Source organism: Dryas octopetala, chromosome 6, assembly GCF_963921425.1.
Source record: "Dryas octopetala chromosome 6, drDryOcto1.1, whole genome shotgun sequence".
Taxonomy (NCBI): Eukaryota; Viridiplantae; Streptophyta; class Magnoliopsida; order Rosales; family Rosaceae; genus Dryas; species Dryas octopetala.
Genome location: NC_141371.1, coordinates 12,234,289 through 12,250,166, shown reverse-complemented (window position 1 = coordinate 12,250,166; position 15,878 = coordinate 12,234,289). Strand labels below are relative to the sequence as shown.

Below are 15,878 nucleotides of genomic sequence, written 5' to 3'. Positions count from 1 at the left end.
TCATAGAAAGATCGGATATGATTTTTATGAAGAGATACCTCTTGATTAAAAGGTATAAACTATTTGAATTAATGGCTACCATACCAATTTATAAAGGACACTTGATGCTCTATAAATAGAGAAACTTTCTGCAAAGAATTTTCATTGATTATCCAACATTCTTATCCTCTATCAACTTCCTACAAACTAAAGAATTGAGAACTAATTTCTGTAGTTTTAGTTCTTAATTAATCTTGAGCTTTTTCTTTTTTATCTGTTAGGGGTGTTTGGTTTGTTTTTAGTTGTTAAAGACATCAACAAACACATAGTGTGTACACTAGGCTTCATTGTATCCACAAAGCTTATTTGCATATCCCCTTTGCACACTAATTGTGGGGGCAAATAAAGTCTGAAAGAAAGCGTAGTCGATCACTACGTGCCTTGAAACATTCTTTTCATCGTTCTACAACCATTTTTCACAGATCAATTAAATCAACACTATCACCATTGACAACACCATCATTACATTAATTATATGATGTGCTTAACCTCTTCCACCCCTATTTGTTGGTTAAGTTTGGTGCCTCCGGGTTTAGAACTGTCTAAATTGACTTACCCAGCTCCTTTGCTTCTTATATTTAATGAATATTGATGATCTAATAAAATAGAAAAAAAAAGATTATATATTATTTTTTAGTATATTTGATGAGATCGAATCCATGACATTATTTTTGCTCTCACAACTTTGATTACCCTTAGTGAGTTGTTTCATGTAATTTTTTACTATATATAGGACATCTTATCACATAAAAATCAATAATGCTATTTGGACCAGTGGAATGGACACTAATCACGTCTCTAATAATAGTGAAACCCACCTGGGTGAAATCTATTCAAATAAGGATGTCCAAATAAAGTTACTCCATCACATAAACTGCCTGTCAAATAGAAAAATTTCTAGTCAAATAAGCTACCATGGATATATGATATATCTATTGGCATGCACCTTCCAAATATTCCAATTAGTACGTAGAATGTAATTGGTGTGAAGTAAGAGCAGGACTTATCCTGTTGTGAAGAACCTTTCACACCACACTCATATATTCACGGTGTTCAACCAAATAGATAGAAAAAAACAAGCCTGCGGTTGGTGAGACCGTGAGAGCCTTTTGAGGACAAAACCAGCAAACAATTTGAAAATGAATGCTTCTTTCTTCTTCTTCATTTTGTTTTTTTTTGTTTCCTCAGAAAAGAATACAAAAAATTAAATAGAATAAATTGATTAAGGTCAAGTCAAGAAAGCCCAGCGCCCATCTATTATCGGAACTTTCCCATATGTCCAAATGCCCCGAATTTCTTCTCTCCATCTCAACCACCACTCTTTTAGCCGAGTGCGTGGATCATACTCTCCCATGGCAAATTAACATGTTGGTTTCTTGTCAACATAATGCATATAATCATATATATATATGCACCGGCCCAAACAACTATGATGAAAAGACATAACCATCGATCAAGAAAATTATTTCGTTTTCCATAAAACTTATATGTACAATACTCACTAATTACATTTTTAGTTAGAGTGAGATTTATTTTTATAGGTAGATTATTATATATTATATGCAACATTATTGTTCAATTTTACTGCAAGTATTTTAGTATATAATTTGATTAGACTTTTAATTTCAAGTTTTAAGCGGAAATAAATAATGATCCAATTGTCTTATGAAGGAAAATGTAACACCAAGTACTGGTTAGATTGGTTTGGTCGGAATGTAAGGTGGAGCGTGTAGAACACGAGCTTAATTAGTGGGTGGATTTGCATATATTTTTTTTTGGCCAAGGTGGATTTGCATATATAATTATACAGAGAAATTGAGACATGGAAAGCACAAAGTCAAAAAAGTCACTTCCTTGGTAGAAAAGCTTTTAGATGATTGCGGAAGAAACCAATTAATCAAGAATGAGAGAAAATTTGGATGGAGGAGCTAGCACGTTATAGAGCAGACAGACAGACAGAATAAAGAATAGTGTGGAAACTATCAGCACACCTAAAAAGGACCTTAATTACTAAATAAAAAAAAAAAAAAAAAAGGACTTTAATTAATTAAACTAATTTTTGTTTTAATTAAGAGAGTAAGTGTTAGGATGAGAAAATGATCACACTCTCATGCATGCACCCATGTCCCATCTTGACCGTGCATCAAATGAAGTAATACTTCAACTCACCACAAAAATGTGATCCATTATTTTAATAATTTATGAAGAGTTGGAGTATGATTAAACAATTATGATCATATGGTTGTTTGGTAATAATGTGTGCATGTTTGGTAGGGTTGATTGCTTGATATATTGGATGTGGGACATTTATTTTTGGAGTATATATAATATATAGCATGAGGTATCATATTTATTGATCACATTATTCATTATATATATATTTTAAATAAGCACAAAGATAAAATCCACATTAGAAGAAATGATGTGGTATATGCACTAATACTCATATTTTTGCTCAATCTTATATATAGATTTGATTAGTATGCAATAATCAATTAGAGCTTATTTGACAGTGTTTTTAGAAGTCTTAAAAGCGCTTTTAAAGAGTTAAAAGCACTTTTGTTTATGTTTAGTAAAAAAAAATGTGTTTTTGAGTTATAAAAGCGTTTGGAAAACACTTATTAGTTGGAAGCGCTTTCAAGTACATTCACAAGAAACACTACTTTGGATTTTTTTTAAAAAAATTTATGTCTTTATAACAAAAGTACTTCCAATAAAAGAGATATCGAGTAAAAACGCTTTCTATAAAAATACTCTCAAATAAGCCCTTAATATAGTACTACAAATTTATTCACTAAATTAGGTAACATATAACATGAGATCATCTTGAGACCACATGTGTAGGACAAGATAATGGGTTTGTCGATGATTGAATAGTCAATGCAATAACACATTAACGTACCCCAGCCATCCAAAATGGCGATGAAAGTTTAATCATAATTATAAGATGAGCATCAGATGGTTGACATCTTAACACTAATTAACAAAAATTAATATGCCAAGTGCATATATATTAATACTGATATAAGTCATAAAATTATTTTGATAATATAATTATATAGAAAATGTGATGTGCATGCCATGCTTTTTTCAAAAGGTATATAAGAATGGGGTGTGCTTGGTAGATACGTTTTAATAACCATTTCTTAGTTTGTAGGTTGTAGAGAGAGAAGAAGAGGGAAGGAAAATCCCCTTGCAATTCTCATGAACTGTGGAGTCGTGTTGGGTTTCTATTGTTGGGGTTGGGAGTTCTTAACTGCCCTTCTTCTCTTCTCCTCTTCTCACCCTCAGTCTTCTTCTTCTTCTTCTTCGTCTTAATCCTTCTTCTTTCTTCTTCTTCTAGCTCTCTCTCTCTCTCTCTCTCTCTCTCTCTCTCTCTCTCTCTCTGAGACTTGTAGTTTTATTAGCTAGATAATAATATTAATGGAGGGCGTGTGTGAATCTCAAAAGGGTTTGTTGGAATATGTGAGGAAGTCAAGCCCGCCACCTTTCTTGCTGAAGACTTACATGCTGGTGGAGGATCCGGCGACCGACGACATGATATCGTGGAACGCCGATGGATCGGCGTTCGTGGTGTGGCAGCCGGCTGAGTTTGCCCGGGATCTCCTCCCAACGCTCTTCAAGCATAGTAACTTCTCTAGCTTTGTCAGGCAGCTAAATACATATGTATGTAACATTAGTTATACACTAATTATGCATGTTTTTCTAATATCTCGATCAAATTCTCACACTATTATTACCATTTTATCTTTCTGTATATATGTTTCATCATGTCCAAACCCAAAAGAAATTGAAGGATTTTAAAGAAAAAAAAAAGTAAATAATAATATGATAACAAAAAAAAAAAGTCTCCATTTGGCCAAGTTGACCCAGTTTCCTAAATTTGATCATGGGTCAATTTTTTTGGTTAATAAAAGGTCCACTGGTCTTGTGTGACCAAATGTATATGGTAGTTTTTTGGTTTGTTTGGTCCTTTAGGTCTGAACTCTGAATCTTTCATGGCCTGTTCCAAAAGATATAGTTGACATAATTTATCATGAACTTTGTCCTCAACATTTGGACCGCACAGCAATAAAAAGATAATAATGTGGACTCTTGAGCATGACAGGAGTCATTGATAATTATATAGTTCTGTATTTGTGTTTGACAGCTGTACGTTCACACTCTTACTTTGTTGTTCTCCACTTCAAATTTAAGTCGAAATAGTTTTGCTCTTTATATGTATGTTATTTCCTGATGATTAAATAACTAATAATAATTTTGGCAAAAAAAAAACTAATAATAATAAATAATAATTTAATTAAAAAAATTTTGTGACTATCTTTGTGTTCATATTTTCTCTTCATAACACTAAATCAGTGTCATATGATCTATGAGATAAATTGCATAAAACTCAACTGTCAATTTCTAATAGAAGTTTGATTATCGATCTTTATCAAATACAAATCAAAATTCATGGGCCAAAAATGAACCAAAAAAAAAAAATACCCTTTATTAGTGTTAATGTGCTAATTAAGCCAAAAGTGGTTCTTATAATTATCATGAATATTGAACTTCTTACTTGCAACTTATGTATTTAGTCCCTAAAGCTCTTTAATTGATACTTAATCTCATGTATTACCATATATGTATGGATCATGTTATAGGGATTTCGCAAAGTTGCAACAAGCAGGTGGGAGTTCTGCAACGATAAGTTCCGAAAGGGTGAAAGGGACCACCTCTGTGAAATCCGTCGCAGAAAAGCATGGGCCAACAAGCAGCACCCCATTAACAATATTGCAGCAGCTGCAGTACCAACACCACAAGATCACCTGTTTGATGATGATGATGATGGTGATGAAGATCATGAAAGGTCTTCCTCAACCTGTTCGTCTTCCGAGTACAGCTCTCTGGTGGATGAGAACAAAAGGCTGAAGCAGGAGAATGGGGTTTTAAGCTCCGAGCTCACCAACGTGAAAAGCAAGTGCAAGGAGCTTCTTGACTTGGTGGCCAAGTATGGAGCTTCTACTACTACTTCAGATCATCATCAGAAAGATCAATTCAAGGAGGAAGAAGAAGAAGAAGAAGAAGATGATGATGAGAGGCCCAAGTTGTTTGGAGTGAGATTGGAGGTTGAGGGAGATCATCAGAGGGACAGGAAGAGATCAAAGAGATCAGCACAAGTTAGTGGAACCGCAAGCATTTTACTATCTCAAGCATGCAAATAAAAAGTGATCACTACAAAGACAAACTCAAGTAATTAATTATATAAGCTACTTAAAATCAAGTGGCTTATATATGATTCGTTAGAGTAAGATTTATTTTGATTTGTGTATATGCATTGTTAGATTAATCACAAGTGATAAAAGGGGCTCCAGCCCATGCGTATGCATCAGATATAAATTGGTAGCACATGCATTAGAAATTAATGTTTCCATTTTATTGAAAATGATCAAACATTTTCTTTATATTTTATATTTTCTTATTTGAAGGCCTATATATATGTATATATATGACTATGAGAAAGTTTCTATTGAAATTAAGATCGTTTAAAAGATCTTGACACTTTTTGGGGTCCACTTCAATGATCTGAACTCTATGTTGTCTATGTTGAAGGCTCCAATCTGAAAGACAACATATGTATATATTAATATTGTTGGATATATTTGTTGATGGGTGTCACATTTGGAAGAGAACAAATACTGAGGCCTAAAAACTTTGTTCTTAAAAGTAGACTTGTCCCTCGAAAACAATGTTTTACTGTAACAAGTTACATGTATAGCATGTATCTTGATCCTTGTAAACGTATAGTCGTGATATTCGAATTAAGCTTAGCTTGTAGAATAATTAGGGCCTGTTTGGTATCTTATTCAATTTTTTTTTTTTTTTTTTTTTTTTTTTGCAAAAACAAAAAACATGTTTTAATCAAGAAAACATGTTTGGTAAACCTTTTTCAAAAATAATTTTTTTAAAAAAATAAAAAATAGGCCTATTTTTAAAAATGATAAAATATCATTTTTCTCATATTTTTTTTTTTACACTTCTTTTTTCTTTAGCTGCCATTATGTTTTAAATTTAAAAATTCTTTTCAAATTTTATACCAAACAAGTATTCAAATTAAAAAAATTGATTTTGAAAACTCATATTTTAAAAAAATCTTAATTTTTGAAAAAAAAATTTTGAGTAGGATACCAAATGGGCCCTTAACTATTTCCTTAATTTGGTTGAAGAGTTAGAAGAATTTAAACAACAGACAGAAGATATTTGAAAGAGACAGCTTGATGAGATCTCATAGAGAGTTTGTTTGGGAAGAGAAGAGAATAGTTGAATGAGGAGCTAATATATCTGCAGTAAAGCAAATTGTATGTATATATATAAGGAAAAAAAAAAAACCTCCATAAGATTAAAGAAAAGTTTGACGTTGCATAAGGTTACAAATTAATAACAAAAAATATATTAAAATGAAATTGATGGCTAAATTTAAATGCCCAACGCTGCGATTTATATAAGAAACAAACTGACAAATGAAGTTATAGCTAATTAAAGGGAGTTGTTAGTCTTCAAAATAATTCCTTTGACTTTTCAGCAGTTTATTTCCTTAAATTAAATGGAAAAATATATTTTTTTATTATTTCCTAGTATTGAAAATACTTTTTGGCTGAGAAAGAAATATCCATAAACCATTGACCGACTGCCTTATATAACAAAAGACTCAAAACGGAAAAAAAATATTGAAAAAGTAAATACTATAACCGATTGATTTCATACCCTTTAATTTTCCCCATCACAAATAGTGCTAAGAGTAGATTTTTTCTTACAAATAGTAACAATAACACATCTCCTCGCATATGTATCTTATTGAGAATAGAGATAAAACTATGAAGAGCCTCCACGTCTTTTACATACTTCTGTTTGTTCTCATTTTCAGTACTATTGGTAAATCTTTCTTACATTCCACTAGTTTTGTATTTGGTTCATTAAACTAATTTTTTAAATTTTGTATGCATATTTAGTTGTTTTTCATCTATATATGGTTCAACAAATTAGTTTATTAACTTCTTTATATATATGACGTTCAAAATTAATTATTACATGTTTCTTGAAATTCTCAAACTCTGTTTTCCATTAACCAAAAGATGTAAGTATATATATGTACTAGCAAAGTGGATCTTTTACTTATCAAATGCTTTTAGGTATTCATATTCTCTTATCGGACTGTGAATCTTAATTACTGATTAAGTTGAATTAACTTAATGTTCTGTTGGCAATGCATAGAAGATTACCTTTATATATACACGAAAAAATTTCTAAAGCCGAATCCTTAGGCCTTAAACGGAAGAAAAAAAGTCATATAATTATTAGAAATTTGTAATTAATTAAGGTTGAGAGCTTTGTTGTTTTAGAGATGTGACTGAAAACATAATGAATTAAACTGCAGGAGATGAGGTTGTGGCGGCCAAATATACAGGTCATGCTTGCGGGAGGCTTTGGCAGATGCCAAACTGTGTGGAAAAAAAATGCAACGACTTTTGTTTGGAAAAATATGCCAAGGATCCTGGAACTGATGCTCGTGGCTATTGCAATGGGGCAATATGTATCTGCATTTTCCCTTGTATGCAATCTGCTGGTGATCATCAACTTATAGCTCACTAAAGCTCTCAATATTACAAAACCACATGAGCTGGGCTTTTTCTCTTTCTTTTTTTCAAACTGTTTAACTTTTTAATAATGAAATAATACAGCATTACAACCATGAATGAACCAGAGGCCTGGAGTGTAGTTTTATACTTGAAACCATACATTTTTAAGATCATCCGATCCTTTACGTACAAGTTATTTTTGTAAGAAACCAACCTTGCAAATTGAAATTCATTTAGTCATTTAATTGTTATCAAATAAATATACGGTTTTGATAATAGTTAGCTATAGATTCATCGTCTATTAATTTGATAACAATTAAATGCTAAATTATTTTAAATTTTGGTTTATTTTTTGTATGAATGATATTTTAAGGATTCTCTAAAAAATGAACAATTTCAATTATAAAAACTAGAGAAAATTTTAGCAAAAAAACGTACTCTAACTATACTCTGTTTTGCAGTTGAGGATTCCGATTTCACTTTGTTCAAATTAAGGACTATAATTAATTGTTAGTTTTAATCAAGGACTAAATAGATTAAGTTGGACTTGAGTTTTTACTTAATTAGGTTTTTCAATTTGATATATTGCCTTAACAAGCAGATTATGTATGTATTATTTTGAAATATTTGTTTGTTTGATTTCTGTATAGGTTATGTAAGTGTTTGTTTTTTTTGTGCGTGTTATAACAGTCCCAACAAGAGAGAGAGAGAGAGAGAGAGAGAGAGTAATTAAAGTTATAATCTCTTAAGCAAAGATTTGCAGGAATTTCCTCTGGTAAACATAAAATATGATTAAATAATCTCTCAAGTAATTAAAGTTAAATGGATGATTTCAGCGGTCAAACATAATGCACGAGTTATCAACCTGATCTGGTAGAGCTAATGTGTTTGGCTTTGGCCCGGTCAAGGCACTAGCAATAGGAGTGCATGGGAGGCTCAAATAGCTCCAGTGTACGTAATAACAACAACAATAATAATAATAATAAGGGTTAATTACAAAAATATATATAAATTATATCTCATTTTTCAACTTCATACTTCACGTTCAAAAAATTGTACAAAGTACTCTAACTACGAATCTGTGTTAATAAGATACTTTCGTTAATCTGATTGTTAAGGAGGCCGTTATCTGATGATTTGACAATGATGTGGCATATGCGGACCCCCCCCCCCCCCACTTCAATTTTAAAAATAACCGTTTAAAGGAAAAATAACAAAAAAACATATAAAATCTTTAAAAATTATTGTTTGGGACCTGTCATAAATTTAACCCCAAGCCCCCTTCCTTTTTTCAATTTGCCTTTTTTTCCTTTCTAATTTTCTTTTGAAGCAAGATTTTCAAATTGTTTCAGATTGAAGTACCGGAGAGAAAATGAGTATCTCTTCATCCTATCTCTTTTGATTATGGCCTCTTGCTTTCTCAGCTATGTGGCTTACATTTCTCCTTTGAAATTATACTGAAATCCCACTTCTCTGACTGCTGCATTCAAGCTGTCCATTCACTAAATTATTGACCAAATAAGACATCAGAAACTAAATGCCTACAAATTCTTTTATAAAGCCTCATTATATTAGGACCTATTCAGTAGTGCAATTAAGAATGAAGTGTTGAGGACTTGGGGTAGGCCAGTTGGCCAAGCTAGCAGTTGTGCTGCCCCCACCTCACCGGGTTTCGATCTTCCCTCTCCCCTCTAGGCCTCTTTCCTTGGCCTCCCTTTGTAACAAAAAAAAAAAAAAAAGAATGAAGTGTTGGAAAAACTGGGTTTAATTGCTATATTTATTTAATAATTAAATATAAAATTTAATGCAAACTTAAGAGCACAATCGAAATAAATAAAAGAAGAAAAAAGTTAGAAGAACCTCTAAATTTGGTCAAGGCTAGTGTTTCAGACTATGTCCTCAAGACGAATTATGCATGCCTGCTAGTGTTACGGTTAATCGGCGCTCGTCTCTTAGGATACAACGACCACGTTCTTGTGATAGTAGCACTTCAAATCACAAGGCTCCAACGAACCAAAATAGTGTTTGAACTCTCACTAGAAATTGACTCTATAAAAACATGGAAAGTGTACTAGAAACACTCTTAGTATGGAGGAGGGTACAAGACTCAAGATGCAATGACAATGACCTTGTGGTCTTTATATAGAAAACCAAGTGCCACTTAAGAAAAGTTACACTTGTTAAATTGTACCTTTTAAATTAATTTAACAGACACAACTTTTATAAACAATATATTTCTCATATATGTGGATTAGGTATGCAATGATATCTCTTCACCAAGTGATGCAATTGGCATCTTTTACATATGTTATTCAAAGGAAACATATCATTTCCTTTGAAATGAGATTATTCCAATTTTCTTATTCATATTAAATTTCATATATTAATATGAAATTTCCAACATGAAGAACTCCAACAGGCAACGTCTGCAGATTGTACAACTTGAACTGTTTTCGAAACTTTGTGATCGATCAACTTTGTGATCTTCACACAAATGGTTCCAGCTACTTTTGCAAGAAGCTCAAAAAGAGCATTCTTAAGGTTTAATTTGAAACAGTGCATATTCTTGTGTTCATTTGAAAACACATTACAAAAAAAAGAGTTTAGAAACAGAGATTGGAGATCATCTTATCACCGTATACATCTGCATTTGTGCATGTACGTGCTTCTGTTTTATACCCTTGCATGTACTAGAGATTGTTTTATACCATATATAAGCAGCGGCGACATCATGTAATTATAAACGTTTCCAAAGTGCCACTCTTTTTTATTTGGGGCAACTGGTACTGTGGTACCATAAACAACAGTCAGCAACCAATCTTGATCGGGCAATACTTGGGTCACCCCAGGGGTGACCTCCATATACATCCCATTCCCCCAAAATGTTTGTTTGGAAATGCAGGTTTACGTTCGAAATTGTTTATTTTTTAGATTGATCACATATTAAAAATCATATTTATAAAAAATTAACTAAATTAAAAATCGTTTAGTTATATAATTATTATCGAATAAATAAAATAAATAGACATACAATTTATATTTAAAGAATAATTTCTTAACCAAACCGTCTATTTATTCATGTATTTAAAGTCCACTGTTAGTCGACCCCAATGCCTTAAAAGCAAATAAAGAGGAGTCTTTTCTTAAAGCAATTAGCATCCAGATTATTACAATTCATGATCCACTCCTTTTCTTAGTCAAGCAAATGAAAAAGTTTTCCAAAAGCAATTCTAGTTGGCTATGAGTGCTCCATCATGGGTCAAAGTCTTTTGCCTTTATTAAGACTAGCATCTTCACAGCGCTTCACGTGTGTCAATCTATGTTGCATAGAGCCATAAAGCCATATATACTTTAGATTTTGGAGAATGGAGCTAGTATTCGATATGGACTAGGCTAAAAGCAATAGGAGTGGGGGGCTCAGGTAGCTCCAAAATCTAAGAAAAGTAAGAATGTAAGATCCACTAATATAAGGCCAAAGTAATCTAATAAAGGTAACACTCCTTACTTTTGGTCCATGCCATTTGAGTTAAAGTTTTATTTTAATTTATACAGTTTTAATTGTTATAATTTTGATTTTGTAGTTTACAAATCTTTACAATTTAAGAACATATTAACATTTTTATTTATTAAATCGTCAAATTTTTTATGCTTTTAGTCATGTACTTCACAAACTATTTCAATTTTAATCATGTATTTTACATACAGTTAGCAATTCAATAACCAATTTAACGAATTAATAGACAAAAATGTTAATATGTCATTAAATTGCAACGATTTATAAACTACAAGATCAAAATAGGACAATTGAAACTAAATGGATCAAAGTAAAACCTAACTCAAACTACATAGACTAAAAGTGAAATTTAGCCTAATTATTATATCCAATTACTAATAGATGCATCAACTACCACGTCATGTGGTGAACTTAACCAATGTGCTCTAAATATGTCTACTTCCCGAAAAAATACACTAAACAGAAACTAGCAGGCCTGATACTCTAGAAGAAGAAAGTACTTCCCAAACTTATCCTTCGTGAGTTCAGTCAACAAATTTTAATTTTAACATTTGATCTAAATTAATAACTGTTTTTCTGTAATATATTTATGAAGTTTAGCAAAATCTAGTAACTTGGGTTCTATCCTTTAGCCCATCTCATATTCTCATGTTACTTTGAGCTAAAACTCATAGCCAATCTATAATGCCAAGAGTGTGAAATAGAAAGAGAGGTCAAGAAAGAGTATATATATAATCAGTTAAGAGTTCAGATTGTGGTGAAGTTTTTATCTTAATTTTAAGTACTTAGGGTTTATCCAAATAATGATATTAATGGATACATTCATGAGTTAGAATTAAGATAGGTTGACAATTGAATTTCCTATAATGTAATAAATATCTACACGCGTGCGTACCCCAAACCCATGGTGACTATGTTGTAATCAAGTGGAGACCCTGATCGAGTACTATTAAGCCAAAAGAAGACAATTGTTGAATACTTCCATTGACTTTTTGTCTCTGACTTGGGATAGGAAAATGATATCCTTCCAAGACAACAATTGAGGGATCTTAATCAAAAAGAACATGCATGTAGAAGAACAAGAACAATTTCAAAGTTTAACAAAACACAAACACAAGCAAGAATGGAATTTGCTGGCATGATTTTGATTTTTCGCAAATTGTCATCGAGTATAGTCAATATTGTAGACTATATAAGCCCAATCCGAACCTGTTTTGAAAATATGTGTGCTCATCTTTATCAACAGACTCCATGCAATTCCAATTCTCGAAGTAGTTAGACGCCAACACACATGAAAAATTATTGTTAGATAAGTCAATGATGCACAATTTTAGGAACAAGATAGTGGATCGAAGTACCCCTAACCAAGATGGGAAGGTGTCACTGCTGAAGGGCACATGATAATTGAAACAAATTAATAGCCAAATTTAATTGATTTCCTATGCAGAGCCTGTTAATGTAATTAAGAGAAAGGCAAATAACCATAATGTAGCTGTAAAAACAAATGGCTCCACCACTTAAGTGGCTTTAGTAACTTTATGGAAATATCCAACAAACATAACAAAAATTAAGATTATTTTTAAGTACCAGTATTATTCAAAGCAATGGCTTACAGAAACAAAGGCCTGGTGCACGTAGTTAACACGTATTTTTCAACTTGTAGCTGGAAGATTTTCTCTTTTTGGTCAATTAGCTAGGTGGCCAGGTGGGAGATTTGAATTCCACCAACACTGCTTAATTAATATTCTTTTTTTTTCTTTTTTTTTCACTCTCTCTCTCTTTAATGACCAGGGGTGCAATAGTGGCCTAGTGGGTTTGGTCTTTTCGTCTTTTTCATTTTGCTAAAGGGGTTCTTAGTCTTTTCAATTATTACCCTTTGACAACATATATATATTTTTTGGATTATTTCCTAGTATTGAAGATATTTTTTTGACTGGGAAAGAAACATCCTTAAAGCATTTACCAATTACTATATATAACAAAAGACTGTAATGCATGTAACCGATATAATTCATACTCTCCCTATCCCAAGTACTAGTGCAAAGAGGAGTTTCTTGCTTATAAATACTAACAAGAACACCTCCCTTCACATATGCATCTTATTAATATTATTAAGAATAGAGATAAAACTATGAAGAGCATCCACGTCTTTTCCGTACTTCTTCTGTTTGTTCCCTTCTTGAGTATCATTGGTAAATGACGCGAGTTTCTTACATTCTTAGTTTTACATCTGGTTAATTCATGAAATTTATTTAATTTCTTATGCATATGAAGTTGTCTTTCATTCATACATACTAGACTGATTTCGGCATGCGCATGCCAAAAGTTCTTTTTTATTGTGCAATAGTTAAATTTTTGTTTTCATGGTAGAGTACATGGTAGTTAGTGGTATGAATTGCTTGAAATTAAGATAACGTGGTGTGATTTCTTATTTTTCATCAACGTGGTTACGAGTGTTTTGTTTTTAATTTTTTATTTATTGGTATTTTACCGTCTAACCTTTGCATAAATGAAATTGCTTTCTTATAACGGAAAAATGACCAATTTGGTCCTTGTGGTTTAACTCTTATTTCACTTAGGTTTCCATTGTTTCAATTTTTTTTCAATCAAGTTTCTGTAGTTTAGTTTATCTTTTTGTTACAATCAAGTCCAAATTAAAAATTTTGACGTAAAAACCATGTGTAGCGTTAGCTTTTGTAAGTTTAGAAAATGTTCATAAAATTTGAACAATTGCACTCCCACATTGACAAAGTAAAGGTTTACCATCTAGAATTTAGACGAAATTTTAATGTTTGACTTAACTGTAACCAATGTATTAAATTTTGTTTGTTTAGGGTTTCGAAATCGAAACATATGTTTAATAATTTTTCGGGAAGATTTCGCCGAAATTTTTGAAATTTCGCCAAAATTTACCGAAATTTATCAAAATTTTCATATTTTCTATTTTCTCAAACTTCAGAAATTCATCAAAAATAGCTCGAGACTCCAAATAATTCATCGAAAAATTCTATGGACTCGTATTGATGAGTACTAATTTCCTATAACCTCAAAATAGTCAAATTGATTTTAAAAAATATTATGAAAAATCCTACTCTTATAATTTAATTCTGAAAAAAAAAGTAATCGCAAAATTCTTGAATTTTCATTTTCTAAAATTCATTTCCACACAACTAAACTCTAGAACCACAACCAAATGTCTAAGTTAGTTAAAATAAATTTAAAGAAATTTCTAATTCCTTTAAACAAACCTTAAAACAAATTTGAAAAATTTAAGTAACAAAATTTGGGTTGTTACACTTAGTGAAGACAAACCTTGGCTAGGTGAGAGGCTTGGGAAAAAATGAAGGAAAGATAAAAAAAAAAATAAAAAAATAAAAACTGAAGAAAGAGACACGAGAAAAAAAAGTAAGGAAAGAAAAAAAAAAAAAAAAGGAGGGGGGGTTTGGGGCCTTTGGGCAATTGAAAAGAAAGAAAAAAAGTTTGAAATTTCGTTTAATTATTTTAAACCTTAAACTTTAATACATTTCTATATAAAAAAATAATTAAAAGTATCCTAAAGGGCCTAAAACCTAATATCCGAAAGAATATAGAATATATAGGGTTTAATGTATAGATTATAGAGTATAAAGAGTATTAGGGTATATAGAATATATAGAGTATTAGGGTTTAGATTTTAGTGTATAATTAAATTATACAGTATAAAGAATATACTAATTTTATTTATTCATTATACTAATTTTATTTAACAGTATTTGCTCCAACGCGCATTATATGTACCTTATATCACATGAAACCTACTATATAATTTGATTTCTTCAATGTTTTTTATCAATTTAGAAAATAATATGTTAAATAAATATATGATAAAGTTTCATTAAAAATTTTCATATTTTGATAGTAATTTCCGTCGTTTTCGTCTACTTTTTGTCGAAATTTAAAAATCTTCGAAATTTCCGTCGATATTTCCATCGAAATTTTTATCGAAATTTCTTTGAAATCTGAAATTTAATTCCTTGACTGTAACAAAAATGTAGATCATGAGAACGAGAAATTAATCGAAACAATTGAAACTATGGAGACCCAAATAAGGAACAAATTACATGGACCAAATTTTGAGTTTTTGAATGTTTGCTAAACGAAGTATTTTGCTTTATTATATAGATTTATATATAGAAATGAATATTGTTGTTTTTAGTTGTGACTTTTCAATTAACATAACTAATTAATCATTAATGTGTTGATGAATGAGTAAGTGTAGGAGATGAGGTTGTGGCGGATGGTCGTGTTTGCGGGATGTATGAGAGGATGCCAAACTGTGAGGAGAAAAAATGCAATGACTTGTGTTGGCAAAAATATGGGAAGACTGCTGGATCTTCTCGTGGGTATTGCAGTGGGGCAGTGTGTATGTGTCTTTTCCCTTGTAAGCTCTTATTAGAAAACCACATGAGCTAGGTTTTCTCTTTCTTTTTTCCTTTTTCTTTTTAAACTGTGCAACTTTAATAATGAAATAATAGGCCTTTACAATTTACAACTTACCATCAATGAAGCAGGGATCTTAGTTCAAGAGCCACCACAATTGCCTATCTCTGCAATGAGTTAAATATTTTTTCGCTGAATTTTGACCTTTGTCTTAATTAATTATATATCCAAATTATTATTTATCTTAGTTTCATACTCAAACTTTTATTTTGTCTCAATTTAATAAA

At 31.3% G+C, this 15,878-nt stretch overlaps 1 protein-coding gene across 1 annotated transcript; it reads left to right on the top strand.

Moving 5' to 3' along the window:
• Positions 1–3,190: 3,190 nt before the first annotated feature.
• HSFB3 (heat shock transcription factor B3) lies at positions 3,191–5,583 on the top strand. Its single transcript, XM_086247816.1, has 2 exons — positions 3,191–3,705; positions 4,686–5,583. Exons 1-2 carry the CDS (start codon positions 3,463–3,465, stop codon positions 5,244–5,246), a joined length of 804 nt encoding a protein of 267 aa, XP_086103942.1. The 5' UTR covers positions 3,191–3,462; the 3' UTR covers positions 5,247–5,583.
• The last annotated feature ends 10,295 nt before the right edge of the window (positions 5,584–15,878 follow it).

Excerpts from the sequence above, each read along its gene's own strand:
- HSFB3 (XM_086247816.1), top strand. The coding sequence starts at position 3,463 with ATGGAGGGCGTGTGTGAATCTCAAAAGGGTTTGTTGGAATATGTGAGG. Across the intron at positions 3,706-4,685 it reads TCAGGCAGCTAAATACATAT|GGATTTCGCAAAGTTGCAAC; the intron begins GTATGTAACATT and ends ATCATGTTATAG.